Here is a 24,276-nt window from a genome sequence, read left to right as displayed (position 1 = left end):
CGAAAATAAGACCTAGCCAATCAGCTCTAATGCATCTTTTGGAGCAAAAATTAATATATGACCCGGTCTTATATAAGACCGGGTCTATTATATTATATTATATTATATTATATTATATATTATATTGTATTATATTATATTATACCAGGTCTTATAATAAAAAAGACTGGGTCTTATATTAATTTTTGCTCCAAAGGACGCATTAGAGCTGATTGTCCGGCTAGGTCTGATTTTGGGGGAAACATGGTATGTTTATGTGTGTGTGTATATATATATATGTATATTATTATGTATATATATTATGTATATACTATTACTATACCTATTACACATCTATTCTGTATTCACACAACCTATTACTATAGATGAACTCACAAGATTCATAATGAAGAATAAACTCTTTATGCGCTCGAGGCCAATCTTTCTTACTTATCCAAGCATATGACTCCAGCTATCTCCTTTTCTCTCCTCTGTATTGTCAGTTTTTCCCCACCTACTGGAGTCCTCCTATCAGCATACAAAGATTCTATTTCTTCTACCATCTTAAAAAAAAGATTCTATTTCTTCTACCATCTTTTGATCTCAATTTCCATATTTCTAATTTCTATAATTCACTTTATAGAAAATATTTGTGATCTATGGACAGTCTGATGTAATTTAGCAATTAAAAAGAACTTACAGTCTTCAGAGTCAGACAGACTTGACCAAAGTCTGAATCCAGATTTTATTATTTACTAGCTGTAAACTTGGGTGAGGATCTCCCTAAGTCTCAGTTTTCTCATCTGTAAAATGGAAAAAAATAATCCTCACCTAAGGTTGTTCTGAAGAGAGAACAATGTAGTATCTGCAAAGCACAGTGCCTGCCATGTGATCTGTACTCAATCAGTGACAATTATAATTAATTTCTGGGAAAAGTAAACAGTTAAGTAGAGAAAAACAAAAACTCTAAGAAATGGGGGGAAAACAAGATTCTATACTTCCCCATCTTTAGGGTTCTATGGTTTTCATTAAGATTCAGAAGGGAAAGGGGTTGAGATGGTCAATTGGTTTTAAAACCCAAGAACCACTTTTTCGTTTTCCTTTTGGTTGTAGCCTTGCTGTTGATATAGCTATGCTTCTACAGTCATGGAAAGGTAATTCTAAAGTAACATAAAATACTTACTCCAAAATTATATTCTTAAGTAACTCTCCCCAAACTTAAAACTAGGCAAGCTTCTAAAAGAGGAGCTCATTTTTGGTATATTTTATTATTTAAACAGAGTTTTGGGTTAGTCATAGATTCATGCTTAAATATACCTTTTCTCTGGGGACCAACAATGCCTGTCAGGGCATCTGTATTATTCTTGTTTAAGACTACTTCACTCATCTCAGGTTTGCTTCTGATTCTAGAACTAGAAACTGCTAATATACCTTTGTAATTTATCTATTTCTTTTTCTTTTTATTACTTTTTTTCTCAGGCATTTGGTGGAGTGGAGGAAGACACGGAAAAATCCTTCCCATTCCATTTCAAAGGTTTCTTGACATTTTTTTGTACTATGAAATCTTATGCCTTTTTGTATCTGTGGTACCTAGGAAATCAAATTCTTAAAAATAATTCTGTGTAGGAGTTTCTGGGAGAAGAGACTGTGTCCCAGAAGTTCTGTGTGGGTAACTGAGGACAGATTTGCAGATTTCAGTCCAATCTGGTTCAATTTTTTGAAAGCTGAATCATGGGGAAAGCATGTTCATAAGGCTTGAAATCTGAAGGGGAAAAAAGGGAAATCAGCCAGCACCTTCTGCCATCCCACCCCTGCTGGAGTCTGTATGTGGGTTCCTCACTTAATCTTGGGAGGTGGTTCTCCTGAAGAGCTGCTTTTGGCAGTTTGAAAAAGATAGCACTGCCATCTGGTATTTCTTTGGCAGGGCAGTTAAGGGTGCCAGAATTGGGGTCAGGGCAATTGGGGGTTGAATTCTGCTTAGATCATTTATGAGCTTACATAGCAGTTACCCAGGTTTGTGGGGTAGGGAGGTTTATTTTAAAGTTCAGCCACATCCATCAGTCACCCTTGGCCTCCATCAGTGCACTGTCAACCACCGTTCTTGATATTAATGAGTGAACTTTCCTCAAACTTAACACTACTAGGTTCTTCCCATACAGAAATTCTGAAGCAGCCAGTAACAATGACCTTGAACAAGTGAAACCTCTCTAAGCCTCAGTTTCTTAGTGTGGAGGTTTCATGAGGATTAAATGAGAAACACTTGATGTGATACCTGACATACAGTTCAATAAAGGATAGCCATGATTATTGTTAACATCTCAGTTTAAATACAGGCCACTGCATACCTACATTTTATTTCTGTATGTTTAGGAGGACTTCAGCAGCAAATTAAGATAGCAATTATTTGATTACATTGCATTGGCTTGTTTGGAAGAAAACTTGTTTTCCCATAAAAGGAAGCCAATTACCAAGGCAAATCACAGGCTGTAAACAATATAAAAATATAGCTATGATAAAAAGAAAGTGTTCCTGCTGTTTTTATACAGAAGAATATGGCTGGTATGAGGGATTATTTGCAAACACCCCCAAAATAGACTTTTGTTTGCAATTAATTCTTCATGTCAGGATAGAAAGCACCATTTCAACCAGAGATTTTATCACAGTCCCTTAAGCCCTGTGGAGGAAATATACATTATATTGATCTAACAGAATAATATACTACCCTTAGGCTTTATTCACAGTATAGAAAAGTCGGTTGTAAAGACCATCTTCCATGCTTTCTTTCAATAGCTATAACTACCATTGCTTGTGTTGTTCCAAAAAAAAAATAAAAAAATGTAAAGTGGATAATTAAGGTAACTTTCTCTGCAACATACCAAAGATGGAGGCAAAATTAATTTAATTTTGCTCATTACTTTTTTCTAATAATTGCCTCCAGTTCATCATTTAGTCCTGTCCTGCATACTAAATGCAATTCAAATGAAAATAAAAGAAGTGGGAAGGAATACACAGCTAAGAACCTGACCAATAATGTAAAAAGGCAGAAATTCACATTTGTTTAGAATGTCTGGGTTAGCATTTTTCAAACAGTGACACTGAGCTCTGGGGTTCCTGAAAGTTCCCCAAGGGCCACCAGAAACTTAGGAAGAAAGGGGGAATAAGGAAGAATGTTTTCCTCACACCCAATTCCCACTTCAATCAAAAACAACACTTCTTTGAAAGATTGTGTAAGTTGGCTTCTACCTAAGACTTCATTTAAAGCCTGAAGACTCTGAAGCCTCAAAAAGAGGAAACAATCATGCAATACTGAGATTCCCCCCACCTCCTAAGATGCTCTGATTTTATAAATCAAGTTGGAACTCTATCTTGAAGGATGTGCTGCATGCTCCCATCCAGCATTACAGTTTATGGGGCTCCAATAAAGGGTTCCTTTTTATTCATTTAATCAGTATCTTCACACCATAAGTATATGATCATTACACAAATGGAGGAGACCAAAATATACCCAACATATTTTTGATTGTCTGCTACTCAATCTTATCTAATAAGAGAGCTGGAGCTGTAGTCCCATAAAAACCTGTTTGCTTATTGTGACCATTGGTATCTAAATTCTTTAACTACTTTCTAAATGAGCAGATTTAATCTCTCTTCTTGGGTATAGTTACCTTTCTTTAAGATGTCTCTGGATGATCACTCAAACTAAGATAAAATCTGCCTTAAGAGCAGACATCTAATCAAGCAGCACAGTCACTTTATATATGTCATTATTTGCTACTCAGTGTCCTATGAGGCAATTAAATAGCTTCACCATTAGTGTTATACAACTGAGGTACCTGCGGATTGGAGAAGCTAAGTGACTCATCAAAGCAAGTTTCCCCACTCTTGTTTACATCTTGTATCCTCTCCTTCATGCATTTCTACTATACTAGCCAGAGCTTATATATATATATATATATATATATATATATATATATATATATATATATATGATATATATACATATATCTATAATCAGTTGCCTTCACCATGAGAGGGAATCCTACTATTATAATTTTACATGGTGGGGTGGGGAGGATAGAAAACAAAATCACTTATGGAGTACATACTATGTGCCAGGCATTGTACTAGGAATATAAGACAGGAGGACAAATATAGTTCCTGCATCCCTGTACCCATGAAGCTTAGAGGAGAGAGAAGAAGGGGGAGAGGGAGGGGGAGGGGGAGGAGGGGGGGAGGGGCGGGGGAAGGGGAAGGAGAAGGAGAAGAAAGTAAATCACGCAGGTAATTACACATGTGAATAGGGCTGTCTATGCTGGAAACAGGGTGATGAATAGAGAATGACCAGGAAGACACTGGCTACTTCAACTCCAATAGTAACAGAAGGCCTGTCCAAGGAAAATACATTAAAGCCTAACTCTGAAGGATGAGTAGGACTCAGAAAGACTAGGAGTGAAAGGAAGAGTATTGTGGGGAGAGGGAACACAAGTGCAGTATATCGCAATAGGAAATAGACTGGCCTATTTTAAGAGCTGTCAAAAGGATGGTGTGATGGATGGAGCACTGTGGATGGACGAGTGCCTTCAGAAGGGGCAAGAAAGGAGCGCGTACAGACGGAACTATAGGACTGCATGTTATGTGGTGTGTTTTTCCTTTCTCAAGGTCATGAAGTGTGGATAGTAGTAGTCCAGAGTGAAACCAGTGGGCAGCAGCGTGAGTTTTGTTTCAGTATTGGGAGGGTCACCTCTATCGGATCCATATTCTCTCAGTTTTTCCTTCCAGGTCCAAACACACTCATTTGTAACATGAACTAAAGGAGCCTGGCCATGAAGTGCCTGGCTGTTGATGAGACAAGCTAACAAGATGGTATGGCCTTGGCTAAATCTTCACAACACTGCCATGAAGGAAGCTTCCCCATTCTCCTTTCCCTGATGAGTGTTCGGAGGTGTAAAGAGGTTAAGACACTTGCCAAGTAGGCCCTGGTGTGACAAAACGAAGGTTTTTATCCAGATAGGTCTGATGTTGTTAGTCCATTTACCCATAGATTCACTCTCGCTCACAGGATGCACCCATGCTCAAAAGTAAAAAACAAGTAAAACTAAGGCAAATTTCATTCACTTTACATTTCACATTTTCTTTAAAATGTGGTGTTATGAATGTATGCACGTATTCAACAAGTGCTTATCAAGCAGCCCCTAGGTATTTAGCACTGTGGTAGTTATTGCAAATGAGTTGCATGTGAGACTGACAAGGTAAATCAGAAATCCTCAGTTAACGTTAAAATAATAATAATGACACACAGCTTTCTGAGAATCATTATAAAAGGAGACCACAGACATAATCATAAAGTAACTTTAAGGTTATCATTTGGCCTCCGATTTTGCACTTGTACTTTCACAAGACAAAAGTTTGAATGGAAAAGGGGACTGAAGAGGTTAAAAGGGAAGCTATTGGTTGCTGGAGTAACTAAATCATTCACACAGCTATCACTGGAAAAAATCTAATTCAACAAGAAATGAAATGGTTGCAAATTTTCTTAAGGTTCTCCTACGCCATCATAGGTATAACTTTTATGACTCCATCAGCCAGCTAGTATCTTAAAGTCAACAAATGCATTAAAGATGTAAGCATTTTCTCCTCTCTAAGCATTAATGTAAACTCTAGTTTAATTTTCTGACTCCCCAAGTTCAGATAAGGAGCTTCCTCTCTATTCACATGAATTCATGCTTCTCATCATACTAGATGGAAATTGCCCACTTACTAGTCTAATTTCTTCTAAAACAATATGCTCCATCAGTACACTGACCACATGCTTCTTATTCCCAAGTGACCCTGAAATTGCATGCAATCTCAGGGGCACAGTAGGTGTTCAATAAATATTTCTAGAAGGAGTGGGTGAGCCAACCATTGTGGAGATGTCTAGAAACTTAGCACACATATAAGCAAAGGGTATAACAGGGTCACAGTGCCTGGCACTTACTCATAGCGAAAGCTGCAAACAGAGAGAGAGAGAGAGAGAGAGAGAGAGAGAGAGAGAGAGAGAGAGAGATAGAGAGAGGTTTGAAGTGCCTGCAGTTTCTAATCAATGAGGTCTGTGACATTGTGAATTACTTCCCTGGCAGACTGTGGAGAAGTACTAGGAAATCATTAACATAAGGACTTTGTGAATCAAGATCTTGATTCTTTGCATACAGATATCCTATTTTCTACCCACCTCAATTGGACAATCCTAAAAAAAAAAAAAAAAAAAAAAGTTACTTTATATAAGACAGGTCCTCCATAAGTGTGAAGCAGTCAGATCTTTTCAAACAAATAGTTTATATTATTGAGCATCCATGGGCCTAAACATGGCCTTTAAAATGTTGAAAGTATCACACGTTGTAGCGTCAGTCATTGCAGTTCCATGCCAAAGGAGTAGCTACCTATCCAGAAAAGCCAAGCAAAACCGCTCATTTTCTAAGGCACATTTTTCTTAAGCAAATAGGAATTAACACCTTTCTATTTCACTGCAGCTTGACAAATTGCACAACTCCACATAGGTATGCTTCTGTTTAAAGCAAACAAGATACTTCACCTCGTTGGCTAGAAAGCAAATTAATGAAAAATGAATTCTGTATTCCGTTTGCATTACAGTGTAAATTTGCAGGCACCTGCCCGTAGGAAAATTTCTCTACTTGATGTAACTGAATACTTAAGCTGTAAGAAAATTAACCATGATGCTTGACCAGTGCTTGATGTGTTTTGTGTTATAGGCCAGCTCGTTCTGTTTGGGGTATTTTCAGAACTCAGCAACACTTCTCCAACTATATTCCGTTGGTTTTCATTTTATGCCTCTGCCACCCTCTGACATCCATCTGCTCATGTCCCTTATCCCAGTCACTAGAATTTCTCTGCTGCTCCAAGGTCCCCTTCACAAAACAGTCACCATTACCAGAGCCTAGGTATCCTCTTCTCTATTTTGTTGCCTGGTACTGTTGATCTGGACAGTCTACAATATTATCTAAAACACAATATACAACTGTCTGAAAGTCTCTAAAATATGCTATCGTTGTGTATAATGGGTTGCCCCTGTTTTCATCTACGTAACTAGTTCCTAATCATATTATATCAATATACCCAGAATAAAAGGTCTCTATAAATTCAGGTGGGAACATTACTAGAATGTTCTACTTTGGAATGGGACTGATGAATGAAAGTTGAAAGGTATGAATTTCGTCACATGGGGCGGCTTTAGAATGGGTCACAGGGTAACAGTCCCCATTAGCGTTCTTATTTCCTTTTAATGTCACAGAGCACAGCAACGCACAGTGTGAAGCAAACGTCTTGTTTTCATTTCTGGAACAATTTTAATGATTCCATTGTCAGTGTCATACTCAATAATCATTCCCTGTCACCATAAAGGAGACTACTCTCTAGGCTGAGGTTCATAAAGGTTATTCTAAGTCTACCGTGACTGAATATGTCATTTAAATTGTAAGTCTTAATTTTCAATTCTGCCACATATTCTCCTAGGTTCTGGAAAAAAAACCACAGTTGGAAAAACAAGGTGGGGGGGAGGGGAAGCCACTATTAATGACTTGCGTTATGGAATAGGCAGGGGGAAGAAAAGAATCACTAGAATTCGAAGTTTTTTGAGAGGTTCACTTTATGTTTATTCAGATTTAATTAAAATAAATAGCTTGAACTTTCTCTTAAAAAGCCACTTGTAGAAGTGTTTGTTTGTTTACTTGTTTGAACATGCATAGAATCAACAGACTGGGCAAAGTATCCACAAGGACTATTAGAAAGAATCAGGTACATTATTTAGAGGAAGCGCCTGTGCCGCATCCAGAATTCCCAGAGGTCCTCATAATTTTTTTTTTTTTTTTGGTCTTCTGTTAATTATTTACTAAGACTTCCATGGCATGGACAAGGCCCCAGGCACTGTCATGAGCACACTATACATATCACCCCATTTGATTCTCCTAACAACCCTATGAGGCAAGTACTACTATTGTCAATTCCATTTGACAGGTGAGGAAACTGAGACACAGAAGTAAAATAATTTGCCAATGATCAAATAGCTAGGGATTCAAACTCAAGCAGTCTGGGTTCCAAAGCCCAGGCTCTTAACCATCGTTAGTGCCTCGGGCATTAAGGAATGACCATTAATGATTACGGCAAGGGAGGGAAGAAGGAAACGGAACACGTAGCAGGAAGAAAATGAAGGCCACCTGGCAATTCTCACCGCACACTTTGCAGTCTAGTAGACTTTTTTTCCCACGGGGGCTTTTGTCTCAATTTTGTAGCACTTTATTGAATTCTGAATCCTTCCTGGGTCATTCCTTAAACCCAGGCCTCACCCCAATTTCAACGTGCTCCTGCTTGGATGAACCAACTAAACAAAAACCACAGGAGATTTTGCTGCTGGTGTTTTTTCCACTTCCTTGAGCTTGAATCTCTGTGCAGGTGCTAAGAGCAGAGAGAGCATCTTTCGGTGAGAATTCCAATTTGTATGCAAAGTGATTAAACTACTGGTACCTACAGCACTCAGTGGCATTAGGAAATACCACTATTATTATTTAAAGCACCATCACACCGTCACTTCTCTCCAGTTCTTCTATTAAGAGACAATGTAATGGTATATTCAAGACAGTGTCATCATTCGTGACCATAATAGAACCCTGCAGTGGGCATTTATTTCTCATTCCTTTGAGAAATATTTACGGAGTACCTATATTTTTGCCAGGTACTATGCCAGGTGTTATGATGAACCTGACAGACACAGTTCCTATCTTCACACAGCTTATAGTCTTAATGCGAGAGAGACCGTTAAATAAGCAAGTAAGATACAGTGTCATTTGTGCCGTAGAAAGAAAAACAGGATCCCATGGGGCAAAGATAAGGAGTTGCCTAATCCAGACACAGTAGGTTAGGAGAGGCTTCCCAGCAAAAGTCACCTCTAGAATGGAACCTAAAGTCTTTAATCAAAGCAAGTGGAGGCGGAGTTCCAGGGGCCATCACGTACAAAACTGAAGAAGGAAGTGTATGACAGTACTCCGGAGGTCATTTCATGAAGGGCAAGGAGTTTGCATTTCACTCTAAGAGCAACTGCAAAGAATGAAGAACTTGAAGCAGAGCAGTAATATGGTCAGACTCACATGTTAGAAACCTCACCATGTTAGCAGCAGGGAGACGAGATCCAAAGAGGACCGCACCAAACGTGGAGTGGAGAGGACAATGTAAGTGTCTGCAGTAGTCTAGAAAAGCAACGCTGGTGGTCTGGGCCAAAGCAGCATCAGTGGAGATGAAAAGAAATGGATGGACTTGAGAGAGGGGAAGAAGAGCCAATAGGACTAGTCACAGATTGGAGCGAGGGCTTGGGGAGAAGGAAGAGACAAGGATGACCAAGATTTCACTCTTCCTTGGGCAACGGGGTGATGATGGAATTGCCATTTACTGAGACAAGGAACACAGGGAGAGATGAAATTTGGGAAACACAGATGATGAGTTCCGTGAGCTTCAACACAGTTGAAAGAATCCAAGAGTACAAAATTAGAACAGCCCGGAAGAGAATTTTCCCACCCAGAAGAATTCTTCCCAGCCCCCATCACACAGGACCCTCCCCCCAGGACCCGGTGCACTTGTGGGTCGGCTCACTGCAGCCCTGATGGTAGCCACCCCTCCCGACCAACCCCCAGTCTAATGATGAGAACAGCAGTGGAATACTAGATAGCTCTTGAAGGGCTTGAACAAAAAATAGGTATCTGCTATATAAAATAGATCCCTATTGCTATGTATCTATATGATAAATATGAAAAACTAACAATAAAAATATTCTCTTCCCTTGCCTTCATAGTATATAGCATTTCAATCTGTGAAAGCAAATTCAATGTGGATTTGCCATCATTTATGATGATTTCTTGCTAGAAATACTGAACTTGAATCTGATCAAGTCTCTAGAATCTCGAGTCTAAATCTAACAAATGTACAGAAAATAGAAGGGTCAGGAAAAAAAAATGTGCTTATGACATCACAGAGATCACAGCGCTGGATCAGCAAAACACAGAATGCAGGACATTTAACATGACAAACAACTTGGTTTCTTCCGATAAGTTGGAAAAAAAGAGAGAGAGCAAGAGAGGAGAGAAGGAGGGAGGGAGGGAAGGAGAAATGAAAAGATAATTAGGATATACGTTTTGCCACTTGGTTGCATGTAAGTTATATGCAACTGTTTTTCTTTAATTTCGAAAGAGAATAGAAATCGCAGCCAAAGGTAATGAATGGATCTCATTTGGACCTTGACTCAAACAAGCCAACTTTAAGAAAATATTGTGAGCAAAATCAAAGCAGTTTGAACACCAACTGCATATTAAATTGTATTTAAGAATTACAGCAAGTCCTCGAACAATGTCGTTTATTCAACGTCATTTTGTTATAACATCGATGAGATGTCATAGGAACTTAACTATTGTTTCTATCCATCAGCCTATGGTACAACTGGTTTCGTTATACAAAGATTGGCCTAAAGTCACAGAACGTTGAGGACTTACATATTAATTTTGTATGCGACAATTGCACTGTTATTTTTTTCAGTTCAAACATAATATACTATATTTTAGAAACATATAGTATAGCATTTATGGATGAATGAAATCATGGCTGTCTGAAATTTACTTCAAAATAATCCAGTGCAGACAGTAGGGAAAGGAGGTAGGAATATATATGAAACAAGATCGGTCTTGTAATGATAATTGTTATTATTGGAGCTGAGTGTCTCGACACTTGGATGCATTTGAAAAATTTCTGTACTGACTTGCCAAGAAATCCAGTATTTGAGGAAAGTTATAGCCAAGACCAAAGAAAAAGAGCAACAGTTACGATGCAGACACTGAGTATTCATCTATCAATTTCTGAAGGAACTGCTTTCTGTGCACTGGACTGGCACTGCCTTCTAACAGTCGCTCCTCTCCATAGTTTGTATTTGGAGGGGATCCAAATGGAGCTTTGTGGCACATTAGCTGCTAGTTCCATTTCTTATTCCTTCGATAAGATCCAAACCTCATTCGGCTGTCAGTAGCATTTGGTCTTCTCTTTCCGGTTATATAGATATCTTTTTAACTTATCAAGGCACTTGTGGGCAATCTGAGAGACCTCCCTTTTCTGTCCACATATTGACACTTGCTGCCAAATTCATTCAGTGAGGCCACAGACCGAGGAAGGGACCACTTGAATCACCTTCCACAAGGGATTGGGCTCTGGTAACACATCTTGTTTGGCATGAAAAAGCAAACAATATAATAAAATATCTTGCTAACATGCTTCTATCACTGTTATATTGAACCCAATGCTCAGAGCACAGCATCTTAAAGAGATAAGAAAAAATTCCATCCACCACCCCTGCCCATTATCATCACCATCACCATCCAATATCTGCCCACACCTGGGTCTAAATTGACTTCTTGATGAAGCCTTATATTTAAGTTGTGCTATATATTGTTTTAGTTATAAATTAAGGCACCTCAAGTCTAAGAACACTGCCTTCAGAATACAGTTTCCTGATCCACAACTATTAAACTATTAAAAGATTTCTTCTGTACAAAAACCCCTGAGAAAAGTTACACCATGCCTTAAAAGTATGCTAAATATAATGACAGAACAGAGTTTTTACTGACAACAAGTCTTGATTATAGCATGAAGGGAAAGAACATCAAAGCAGGAATCACTAAAACAAGACGGAAAGAGAGCATCTAAGGTAGATAAGGCAGAAAATCATCCCAGAAAGTGGAGATGTCGTCGGTGGTGGTAGAGGCCATGATTCTGTCCTGTTGGCTTCATTTTGAATGTACCAACGTCATATTTCTGTGGGTAATAAGCATTGACATTTTCATTGGTATCTTTCAAAGTAACCAGGATAACTAGAGCTGGAATCATTTCAAGATTCCCACCTGTTTTCCTATAAAAACACACTCACTTACTGAAGTTTTTAAAGTCCATGTTGGGTAAGTTATTCACATTGGCCAGACCCACATATCCCTTCCCAATACAAGGCCATGCAGCCAAATTCTAAGTGAGAAATCATTTTCTGATTTGCTTTTCTCCAACATCTCATCTCAGTCCACAGCCCTGAAGATATATACTATGTACACAAAGCAAGTTAGAGACTTTTGTGGCAACAGCCCTTTAAATGTAAGGAAAAGAGGTAAAGAGAAGAAAGGCTAAAATGAACGTACATGCAGCAATTTGTTGAAAAAGTGATGAATTGGTGTCTCTCTAATTCCCAGAGCTCAGAGTAAGTATCCTATGAATTAAACTCCCTACTTGTGGTCATGCTATCACAGTTTTATTAGAGGCAAATGCCTTTCAATCGGAGTGCTTTCAGGCACTTGTTTGAAGTAACTCACTCATGAGTCAGATTGAGGAAATGTGCATAATTCTCTTCCCACTTTCTCAGGCATTGGAAAATGGCTCTAAATAAGTGGTTCATTTATTTCCATGCACCTGTGATTTTGTTTCTAAGTGGTGTGAATGGCTATTGAGTGTCTGGATCAGAACTTCTCTTTTCCAAATTACTTAGCTCCCATTTCATTTAGAGGTGAATCAAGAAGGCATTCTCTGATGTTTATGATATTACCTTCTCTATACAACCCTTGAAGGAGGTAATTATTTATCTAGCCGGGTGGGAAAGAAGGAAAGGTACCTCCTCAATGGTTGAAATTGAAACAAAAAACATATCTAAAACACCATTTGTGAGGTAATCCCAGGACAGACATTTCTTTTGTATGTTCGTGTATCACTCACATTTTCTTGGTTGCTGGTAAGTGAGTCATAATCTATAGTACCTCCCATATCGTATTTTGATGTGTAAGCAATGTAGACACACATTTCTTACTACCCTCTCAAATGCATACAAGCACCTGTTGACTTTAATTGTTCATGGTTCACAGGAACTAAACATGCAGTTCAAACTACCTGAGGCTAATCTCCAGGTCTACATGAAGATTAAATGAGGCAAAAATCTAACCACTTAATAATTGAGAGACAGATTTTGGGTTCATTTCCCCTTGGAAAACTTCTAAGAAAATTAGGCAAATAGGAAGAAGTGGTCTCTCCCCATGACTGTCAACCACCAAATGCAATGTATTAACTTCTTGCTATTTATTTTTTACTGTGATACGGATCCAGGGAAAGTGACTGCATTATCCCTGGGTAATTAGAAGAGTGTGATTGCTTGGAGTTAATTTCTTGGATCTATGGAGTTTCTCTCTCTCTCTCTCTGTCTCTCTCCATATATATATATATATATATATATATATATATATATATATATATATATATGAATTTGAACTAGGAGGAAGCTGAGTTCCTCCACAAAGAGCATCCTTTTTTTGTTGGTTGGTTGGTTGGTGGCTGGTTGGTAGCTGGTTGGTTGGTTTGTGAGGATGCGGGCACACTCCCGGAGCTGTGTGCTGCCCCTTAGAATCCGGCCGGCTGCAGCTCCTGTCCTCTGAGCACTCCACTCTACACTGCACACAGTGGCCGGGGACTCGGTGGCTCTGAGCTGGGCTTAATGGGGCTAGCGCTCGCTCACCGAAGATTGCCCGCAGTCAACTGACGCTTTAGAGCACCTCCCACAGTTTTGGCCCATTAACTCAAGCACAACAGTTTGATGAATTAATGCTTATATAGGCACAGTTGGCAGCTTCTAATTAAATAATTATGGCTAAGCAGCTGTGAGGAAGCTGTTACGCACCCTAGAAAGCCAGCTGTCAGTTTGATTGGTCCTAAGACAGAGGAAGAGTTAACACTGAGCCATAGATGTTGGGCACTGAGGGGAAGCTTATCATATGAGGCATATATGCTGTGCAATATGAAGTTGCTGTGTATTTATGCTAGCCTGTCCGTGGAGGGATGGAGGGCAAGCTGCCCCTTGACAACCTCTCTCAGCAGTCCAACAGAGAAGGAAGCAGTCATACGATCAGCAGAACAGAGCCCCTCCAGAGGGCACAGGGTTAGATACATAAGTCTGTGATGAACCCAGAAATGTCGCTGAGCTAATAGGCATGTCAGGTTCTGAGCCTCATTTAGGTGAGCAAGTGATTAGAAATCTAGTGCAGTCTTTTGGGGCAGGGGGCGGGGGGGTGGCTGGTATGCTTTCATTTATTTGACTGAAGCTTTTTAAAATGCTGTTTTCAAGTATTAGAAATTGGAGAACAAGGAAAATATCACAAAGCTAGATTGGAACTCTCCCCACGGTGCATTTTCTCTTTTTCCGAAAAGGAAGGAAAAGATATTTGTTCTACAGAATCACAGATAAAGTCAGAGTCCTTTACAAAAGGCTAAAAAGCTAGTCTTATCTCTACACTAGTGGGAAATTCACCCGAAGAAAGAAAACAGTATCGGGTGACTGAGCTCCATCACACAGGTAGATACAGATTATAGATAAAGGCCATGAATAGGGTTATTGGACCAAATCATGCTTGTTACTGCATATCAATATGATCCTGAACTGATAGCTGATTTTATTTTTCTCCATAGGCTGTCCTTTCTACACATTCCATGTATCTTCACTTCTAAACACCCAATGTATGAATAACCCAGTACGGAATAATTTGGCTTCCCACTGGCCAGTTCACCAAGGTTCCCGGCACTGTCTCCAAAGGAATCAGCACAACAGTAGGCAAAAATCAGTCTGTAAAATTCATTTGTACCTTTATGTTTAAAGGAATTTAGACATTTTAACCCCCTAAATGTATAGGTCTGCCTTAAAATAAGAATAGAAGAAATCGAACGTTAACACTGGAAAAATATTCCTTATGGGATTCACGTCCCAATTCCCAGTCCTGTTGAATATCAGCAGTTAAATCAAGCACTCAACTTTACAGACGTATTTACTGTTCTCCCGTCAGAGGTCAATGGATTATAGTTTATCTAGAATAATGTCATTTCAAGAAAACAGGCAATCTGTACCATAAGTTGTCATCTAAGCAAGTGGACTGACCTCTAAGAAACCCTTATTTTTTAAAAAAGCTTCAGTACAATAGTTTTCTTTCCTTCTGGTTACCTTTTATGTCAGCAATTCTATCACCTTAGCTGTCTAGATGTTTGCATGTGATTGACAGTTCTTAAGGATCTAGCTCCTTTTAGATGGATCTTAAACGAAGTTCAGCTTAATTAAGTCTGCAGTGCAACTCAAGTCTCACTACAAAATGCTAAAGAGTCCAACAGCTGATTTGTAAAGCCTATGAAAGCAAATTTCAGACTCGGGTTGGGGTTGGGGGTGGGGGGAGGAGGAAAGGGGTCTTTCGTCAGTCTCTACTGCCATCTAGCCAAGATCACGTCACTCAGTTCAGCACCCATTTGTGTTTTCAAAGCCCCCCGATGAAAGCAAGTCTTCAGCAACCAGCTTCAGAGACCCCAAAGTTCAGATAAAAGAATAGACAGCAGCCCTTCATCCACTTCAGTCTACCAATCTCCATGGACCAACAGCCCAGTTCTAATCATTGCCTTATCTTCACAATTCAATATCTGGCGAACCGATATACATGTCTATTTTCATTCCACATATTACCTATACCAATATCATTTGCATCTTGTGATTTTTGAGGCCTTTGAATATTCTGTGACTTCATTGGAAAAGTAGATAAAAGTTGCCTTTGGTAAGACATGAGAGCTGAATTATAACCTCTAATGCTCTATACCCCAAGAGTTAAAAAAAAAAAAAAAAATCCCCAAAATAGCATTCCTTAGACATCGACTGAACATGCAGACCATATACATCAGTAAAGAGAATCAATACACATGAAAAATAAAAAGAACCCTTTGCACTTACGGTAGAAGACATATTCAGTATAGCTTGACCAGATCTTGTCATCTGTATATTGGTTGACAAAAGATGCTGTCACAGAGGAGTTACAGGCCACCATGTGGAATCCACACTCTGACAACATATCAAAAGCCCTTTCCAGATGCTTGAATTTGAGATAAAATCTGGAGGTGTATCTCTCTGGGGCTCGGTCAGGGTCTCTGCTCTCATTCAAAGTTTCTCCAAAGACCTCCTTTGCCAAAGAAATCCTTCCACAAACCAAAATCCGGGGAACTCTCCGAAACTTGGCATCTGCCTGCCCCTCTCTGCCCATGGTACAGGACCCCCTGTAACCCACAGTAATAAAACCCCACTTGCGGTCCACAGGGAGCAGCGAGGCAGGGGGACAGATTCTCGTGTCGCTTCCTTGGGAGGCATCTTCAAAGTCACTATGGCAGAATTCCTCGGGGCTTTGCTTGATTTCATCAGGAGTCAGGAGTTTGACCAAGTCTGGCAGCTGGAAGTACTCAGCTTCCCTTTTCAGTCGTCCTCTTTCTGGAAAGTGATCAGGCAGAACCACCTGCCTGTCCCTGAGATAGTCCAGAATATAACGGAACAAGAATCCATCTCTGTCTATGAAAAACCTTCCCTTGGAGTCCTTGGCTAGATCGTTAGCCGTGTCTCTCTTTGGGGAAAACATTTTCCACAGGAGGGAATGAGGGATGCTTATTAATGTGGAATGGCGAGTGAAATACACTTGACCCCCAACATTCAGCTCCACGACCTCAGGGAAGGAGTTGGGCACTGCAGCCCCTTGTTCTCGAGGATAATAACGACTACAGTTGCCACTCAGAGCCATTGTCCCTTTCTTCTTCTCTTCCTATTTTGCTATGAAGGTGCAATCCAATGGAGTCACAGCCTTATCCTCTGCATCAACTTGTCAGGGAGGCAGGAAGATGCTAACTTGTTAAAAACGACCTCCTCTTATCCTAGATTTTTCCCCCAGAAAGCAAAATTGAGAAGAGTCCACAGGTGAAGTAGTTTAAACCCTGGCTGGTGGTGAGCTATTACTTCATGGAATATAACCAACTCATCTCCATTCGATCTTCCCCCAGGCTCAGTAGACAAGACAGGCCAAGTCCCCAGTTACTCAGAGGTCTGTCTGAAGGAAAAGAAAGAAAATTATTTCCTCAAACCCAGCATGAGTCAGAAAAAGAGAGAGCACTGGAGAGAGGAGAGGGACTGAGAAGGAAGGAAGGAAGAAGGGTGGGAGGGAGGGAGAGAGGGAGGGAGGGAGAGATTATTTTACATAAGCAGCCCTGGAATTACTGATTTCAGCCATTATTCAACTAAATCCTAGCTTCTCTCAAGCTATTTTGTGTCTGCATGTTTATCTGTATGCCTCTGTCTCCAGAAATGAGTATTAAAAACATTTCTATTTGTATTTCTTCATTTAAAAGGAATATGCAATTTTCAACTCCTGAAAAGGGATTATTTTTTCCAGCTGGACAGGAAAATCAATAAGCCTCAGAACTTACCTTAGTGAGTGCTGGAAACCCAGTCTTGTGAAGAAATACCCATTTGCAAAGCAGTCAGAATCCACAGCCACACTGAGCCTTGAGCTTGTCAAATCCCACAGAGGTAAAGGACAGAGGTATCAATGAAAAGTGCCAGAAAGATTGCTCTTAGAAAATAACAATATTATATATATATATATATATATATATATATATATATTTATATAAATGTATACTTGTATGTATATATGTATGTATGTATATATTCACTGCCAATCTCAAGTTAAAACAAGTCACACAAAAGTTAAACGGTGATGACAGGTGATTGGGTTGAAGCAGCAAAGCTGAGAAAAATATTCAACCAAAGCGTCGCCAGGAAAAAAAAAAAAAAAAAAAATCCAACCTTCAGCAAGAATCCTTAAAACAGAAGAGAGTTGCCAGAGGTACCGGGACTTAGAAGCTTTTCAGAAAGCCCAGAAGCAGAAAGAAAGACAGTGGTGCCCTGCTGGGGTCCCAGGTAGCCACCCCACCTGCCAGCAAGAGCGAACGGGCTCCCATGTTCCCAGCCAGGTGGGAGCCGGGGGCGCTGATAGGAGCCGGCGGCGCCGCAGCGCAGAGCTACCGGCGGGGGCTCGGCTCGGCTTCCGCGGGCGGCGGAGCTGGGTGGTTCCCCAGTTCCCAGCGCAGTTGGGCTGGCTGCTGTTGTTTCAGCAGTGCAGGCAAGAAACCATCCAGGGAAATGACTATTACATCATCTTAAAGGAATATGGCTTGGAGAAAGCGGAGGCAGCTCCGAGTCACGTCCTCCTCGGTGACAGGTCGCCAGGACTGCACGGGGACGACGCGCGCCAGCCGTGGACACGCGACTCCCGGGCGCTCTGGCCTGGGGCGGGGACGCGGCACCGGGCATCCACTTCCCGCCCTGCCCTGTCCGGAAGTGTGGAGTTTCCATCCAAGGGCCTTTGCTTTGCCCTTTCCTCTAGTCTTTACACCTCCATCCCCCCGCCCCCCCCCCCGAAACAACCCCCCCAACCCAGTGATGAGATAAACCCAAGTGATTTTTCACTTGAAAAATCTACAAACAAACCCTTTGCACATGCACTGAATTTCTGCTGAAGGGCAAATTTCCCCACTAAAGCTTGTTTAAGAAAAAAATAAAAAGCACACCGAATGACCCCCAACGTTCAAGCTACAAAGCAGCGTTTTTAATCAGAGGGGATTAAACCATGTTCTCTCAAATGCTCTCTTCTTTTTTTTCCCTACCTTCTCCATCCCTCTGCCACCCCCCCCCCCCAATAAATAAATGATAAATAAATACAGTCTCCCTGGAATTGATAGCGCTCTTTCAAAAGAATGTTATGAAGCGCTGGTACCCTCAGAAAGCCCACAGTTTACACAAGTTAGTCCTTGTCTCCATTATCTTCGCTTACCTGTAAGAAATTGTAACCTGCAACCTCTTTCTGGGGCTGTTTCCTTACTGAGCATCTCCTTGGGTGTGCCCCACCCCCTCCCCACTCATCCCAAGAGGACTCTGGTGGAAGACACGCCTGCAAAGAGACGTTTTACTCCTGCCCCAGAAGACTCCCTTAAGTGCATCATTAGAGTTTCAGGAAGGCATTTCCAGGGCAACCTAATCCACTAACAAAGTGCTTCCAGTTGATCCTGCCAGTCAATAATGGCCCAGCCAACAGTTTACAGTAAGTCAGCTATTTCCACTTTAAAACACCAGTATCTTAGGACTCACATCCTTAATAGGAATATAGTACTTCATCTATGAATAATATATGTGAGACACACTCTATCCCAAACAATCGCTATTTAAAAATAAATAAAATAGAAAGAATGAATTAGAGATATCCCCTTTATTGCCAATTCTCACCCCCAAGAATTAGCTTGAAGGTAGACTCAGCAGTAGGATAAACTAATTTCTAATGTGTCAATCTTTTCTTTCAATAAGTATCAGGTTACTGAACACAATCAGAATATTAGCTAACAGTCCAACACCTGATTATATTTGACTTTGTTTCTTTAACTAAATGTGTTAACCTGTTCTGGCCTCAATCATTGGGATCTTAATACTGAACCAATCAAGGAAATGTTTATTATTTGATGCACTTATATCGCCATCTACTGTCCCCAAGCTATCAGTGCAGATCTGTGTCGGACAACTTACCTGAGCCGAAGTTAAATCTCTTCTCTTTATTTTACAGTTTTTATAGTGGCTTGAGTATTACCAGAAACATGCTTTTCACCATAATGACAAACATTTAGCTGCCACCAGCTCAAGGGAAAAAATAAGTCTGAATCTATGCCTATTAAGTATTGGATTTTGTTGTAGTTAAAAATAAGAAAATGTTTTATTCCTAACAGAATAGGCCTGCGCACCATGACAATAGCTTTGGAAAATAGATATTAAAGTATTCTGGGGACAATTTGGCAGGAAGTGGAGAATGGGAGTAAGAAAAACCATTGCCTTTTAAAAGCTAAAAGGAACTTGAGAAACGGACATCACCATCTCATCTTAGAGAAACTAAGGACCAGAGATGGAAAGCATTTCCAGTCACAGAGCCGTGGAGTAGTGGGGTGGGGTTTAGACCACTGCCTATTCTGTATGATCAATGTCCTATTTATAACCTTACATATTCTAGAACAGGGATAGAGAGGAAGTAAATTTAAAAAAAAAAAGAATTTCAAGATTACTACACATTTGAAAACAAAAAAACATCAAGTCATTTAAAAGAGTTTTTAATATTAAGTTAAATTGCAAGACTAAAGAATTTAACAATTTAAAAAAGTAGTCTTCTGAATATCAAAAACCAGGAGCTCCGTTCATTGGTTTGCATATTTCAGGGGCCACTTAGCAAGGCTGAGTAAAGAGAAACCAGGGACCCACATTGCCAGCAATCTGCAAATTTTTATAAACTCTCTCTCTCTCTCTCTCTCTCTCTCTCTCTCTCTCTCTCTCTCTCTCTCTCTCTCTCTTTTTAAGGAGGGCTCAGCTCACAGTGGTCCATGCGGGGATCAAACCAGCAACCTTGGTGCTACCAGAACCACGCACTAACCAACAGAGCTAACCGGCCACTTCTATAAGCCTTCTTTTTGAAATGAGATTACACATACACTCACAGAGAAACACTCTGGGGGTTGAAAAAATAAAACATTCACCAGACAGCCTTAACCTGTGACCCATGGTTGGACCACATGACCTGAAAAGAGCACTCTGAAGATGCATTTTTTAATAAACACTGCAAATATCCTATTCTTTACACAATTGGATTGCTTTATATTATTTTGTGCTAAAATGTTCATTTATGATAGTAAATTGCTAAAATAATAAATAAATAAATAAATAAATAAACAAACAAACGTTTTGCTAGCCCCCTTTAGGCATACTTACTTTTTAATCTACCTGAAACCTCAAGAAATTGAGAGGTTTTGGGGCCTTTCTCTCACCTTTCTGAGAGATCAGGGATTCGGTTCAAGATTGGTTAACATCCTCTGCTCTGTACCCTTTCTTGTTCCTTTAGTTTCTGAGAGGTAAACAAATGAGAAGTGAGATTAGAGAGAGAATAGGCTTGAAGAACACAGCAATACACTATCGAGAGAGATTTAAATAGTGCTAGTAGCGTAAGCGAGAGTAACTCCGGGAGGTTGTCAGCAAGCCTGGCTCTGCCTCAACAAGAGGCAAGAAGCCAAGTCTAGGCTGTAAGTGTATTCCTGTCCTTGGTGTCAGCAGATAACACTGCTAGCATTATGATTCTCTTCTGGCTGCTCTGCGTTGAAACCTTGCAGGTACACTCGCCTGAAGGCTGAGCATATAGCAACAGATTTCTCTTAAAGGCAGAACAAGGAAGAATGTTCCATCCTGTTCTGTGTAATAGTCAAACCTATACAGCACATCAAGACACACCATGGGTAAATTGTGAAATTGATAAAACGTGTCAGCCTCTGTTTCCTGTTCGTAACTGTCATATACCCCCATAGCTGAATGTTGAGGAGTACGTTCTCAAAGGAACAATTTTCATTTTAGAGACATGTGATCCCCTCCCAAATCCTCACCCCCAACCCATCCTCAAGTTTCCTAGCTCCTCGAGCAGAGATAGGCTTTATGCTGACTGTCTTTGTTATCAGGGAGGGAGGAAATTCATCCCATAAATTTACTGTTACTAAGATGCTGTACACTCATTGTGTTATATGCCCCCAAGGCCTGCTCCATTATCCTAATAGCTACTGTTGATGGAGGGCTGGCCATCAAGCACTCAGTGGCCATTACCCCTCTCCCAGCTCCGGCTGTGTGACACTGGACAAGAGACTCGATGTCTCTGAGCCAGGCTAAAATGGGGATAATGAGACAGGCCTTCCAGGTGTGTCACGCAGACTCAATACTATGATGCATGCAAGACCCTAACACATTTCCTGGCTCTAGTTGAGTACTTAATACTAGCTTAATAGTGGTAAAAGTGGCTGTATTTGTTGTTGTTAGACTCAATGGAAGCATAAAGAAGTTAGAAAAGATACCCAAAGCTTGAAATGCAGCTCTACTTCTAAAATCTTTGCTCTTCCCACTGAGTTTCAAGTAAAGATCATGGCTTGTTATAGATGTATTTGTTAATAATGGGGAGATTTCAGGCTTTGGTGGGGGAGATGGGGTGGCAGCATGAGGAACTCAGAATAATCAATTCCACGAAGGTGAAAAATGAAAATGCCACTATCTTCTGCTAGACGAGGTTATATTCCTGGTACTCTTTCATTCATTCCACATAGATTTATGAAGTATTATACCTATATCCAGCATAGTGCTGGGTACTTAAAATGCAAAGTTGAGTTCTATACAATCTCTGAACTCAAACATTCACATACAAACACACACTTATACTCAAAATCATACCAATGAAAGACAGGGATTGAAAATTTCTTGAGTTTTGAGCATGGCCTCTTATTTACAGAAAGATACCTGAGGCTGTGTTCAGCTGTTGGTCCTACATAGGTCACATACTCGTATGATTTGGACAAACCACTTAACCTCAGATGGCCTCTGCCTCCATATCTATAAAATAAAGTTGTCTCCTTTTATAGCGATACCATGACTGATGGCAAAATAGAGGTAAAATACACCTGTCAAATCTTCAGAGACATACTAGGAAGTAATTTGCTAGGTAAGAAACAGAGGAAGAAAGCAGCAAACTGATCTTCTCTGTTAACATAAAGCCGTACACGGGATTAGACTTGTGTAATCTTAAAGTTAGAAGGAGAGAGCCTTAGAGGTCACCCACTGCGACCTTTCAGGTCCACCTAAAAGTCTGAGGTAATAGCGGACACTCAGCGTGGTCATTTCTCTTACAGTCTCTCCCTGAAAATACTCTTGAACTCTACTCTCATAAAATAAGAATAGTGAAAGCTGTCCATGTCACCATGACACCTCTGAAAGGCAGCCTGCAGAATAAAGTTCTTCCAAGTGAACTGTCATTTTGGGATCTGAACTTTTAATAATGTTGATGCTGATCTGAGAAAAAAGTACTGCTCTTCACGTATGAAGGTGACATTATCAACTGCTTAGTAGCCTAAGTTTTTTTATGTGTGTGTGTGAGGAGGGGATGTATCGATTTCTGTAATAGGCACAGATGTGCAGTCACCTGTTAGATTTCTCTTGAAAACAAGGAAACTTTCCTGGAACAAGTGGTCAAAATTGGGAGGGCATGATTTGGCCGTGAAGTTGGGTGAAACCAACCTGCACATACGTGTTTTGAAACTGAGATCTCATCACTACGAAACCTAAGCAACAGAAACACAGACTCTATTTCGTAAAATGGATTGGCCAATGAGGAAAAAAATAGAATATAGTTGCCCAACTATCAAACAATTGGTTCCAGCAAACACACACATACTATTTTAGAAATAGCTATAAAAGACAAAAGAGGTTTACCCTGCCTCCCCCTACAGTTTGCTTAACTATTTTGTATTAGTCACTGTATGATGCTTGTTACATATGCTGTCTTATACATGTTGATATGGTACTTATTATGTTTGCTGTGTATTATGAAGTATACCTCTTGGTAAAGGAGTAGTGTAATTTGTAGACGAGTAATTGTCAATCTTTTATCTCCTACCTAGGAAACCCATTTTTCAAATCACATCTTTGTCATCATTCCAAAATATGCAACAGATACAAGCAATATCAAGTCAGAGTAAGCTTAGGTGTTAAGTTCAAAAACATGTATTTAAAAAGCTACCTGTCATCGTTTCTCGGCCTTTTGGCTAAGATCAAGTGTAAAAAGCTACCTGTACAAAACGCAATAATGTGTCAGTGATCTTTTGAGTGTACTTTTTTTCTAAATAGTTTTATATATGTAGAAGTAGAATTTATTGAACCCCACCCCCACTCCCACCCCGAATCAACTTGCAGGAAATAGAGTTTGAAAATCCTGGTTAGAATGAAAAGGAACAAGTGTTGTTGTCAGGCAGAGCAGGGTTTGAAAGAGTCTGTATGATCAGCAGCTAATCACTTTATCTCTCTGAGGATGGTCTCCTCCTGTGTATACTATTAGAAGTAAAAACATCCACTTTGCAGGATTGATGTAAGGATTAGAGATAATGTTCTGAAAGTGCTTGGCACGGAGCACATGTTCAATAAGTAATGGGCAATGAGATTATATTTATACTCGGCTCCATCACCTCCTCTGTCCCTCTTCCTCCACCCTCTGCCCACACCCCATGGGTTTTTGTGAACCAGTGGATGGAGGGTACCACATTACTCATTCATGCTGGTGATGGCAATGATCCTTTTTCTGCAAGTCAGCTTCTCCCTGCTGGGAGGGGAATACGAGAACGTGAAGGGATACAGGAACTCTGAGAACATTTGTCCTTGGAGATGGATAATTAGTTCATTTAAAAACGTGCTCTCCTACCTTAGACAGCAGCTGTGTCTTTCAAAGGTGGATGAACGGAGGAAAGTGAATGTACAGGCTGGCTCATTCAAAACATCTCACATCATTTTACAAT

At 40.2% G+C, this 24,276-nt stretch overlaps 1 protein-coding gene and 1 pseudogene across 3 annotated transcripts in view; one reads left to right on the top strand and one right to left on the bottom strand.

Annotated features, from left to right (window-relative positions):
- Window positions 1–18,175, bottom strand: part of KCTD16 (potassium channel tetramerization domain containing 16) — a 226,003-nt gene extending 207,828 nt beyond the window's left edge. The window contains exons 1-2 of one of the 3 annotated variants that reach the window (XM_019739077.3): window positions 17,299–18,175; window positions 15,788–16,922 (exon numbers count right to left, since the gene is read on the bottom strand). In XM_019739077.3, coding sequence (XP_019594636.2) covers window positions 15,788–16,619 — 832 coding nt within the window. In that variant the 5' untranslated portion in view covers window positions 16,620–16,922; window positions 17,299–18,175. Of the gene's footprint in view, window positions 1–15,787; window positions 17,004–17,298 lie in introns of those variants that run through there. The other 2 variants (XM_019739078.3, XM_088798688.1) reach the window with 2 other exon arrangements.
- Window positions 18,176–23,512: 5,337 nt separating this feature from the next.
- On the top strand, window positions 23,513–23,651 carry LOC141567382 (U2 spliceosomal RNA; annotated as a pseudogene).
- The last annotated feature ends 625 nt before the right edge of the window (window positions 23,652–24,276 follow it).

The sequence above is a fragment of the Rhinolophus sinicus genome, chromosome 5 (genome assembly GCF_057876585.1).
Source record: "Rhinolophus sinicus isolate RSI-liver-muscle chromosome 5, RSI-T2T, whole genome shotgun sequence".
NCBI lineage: Eukaryota > Metazoa > Chordata > Mammalia > Chiroptera > Rhinolophidae > Rhinolophus > Rhinolophus sinicus.
Note: the sequence above shows the minus strand (reverse complement) of the source record. Positions and strands in the feature narration are given on the sequence as shown.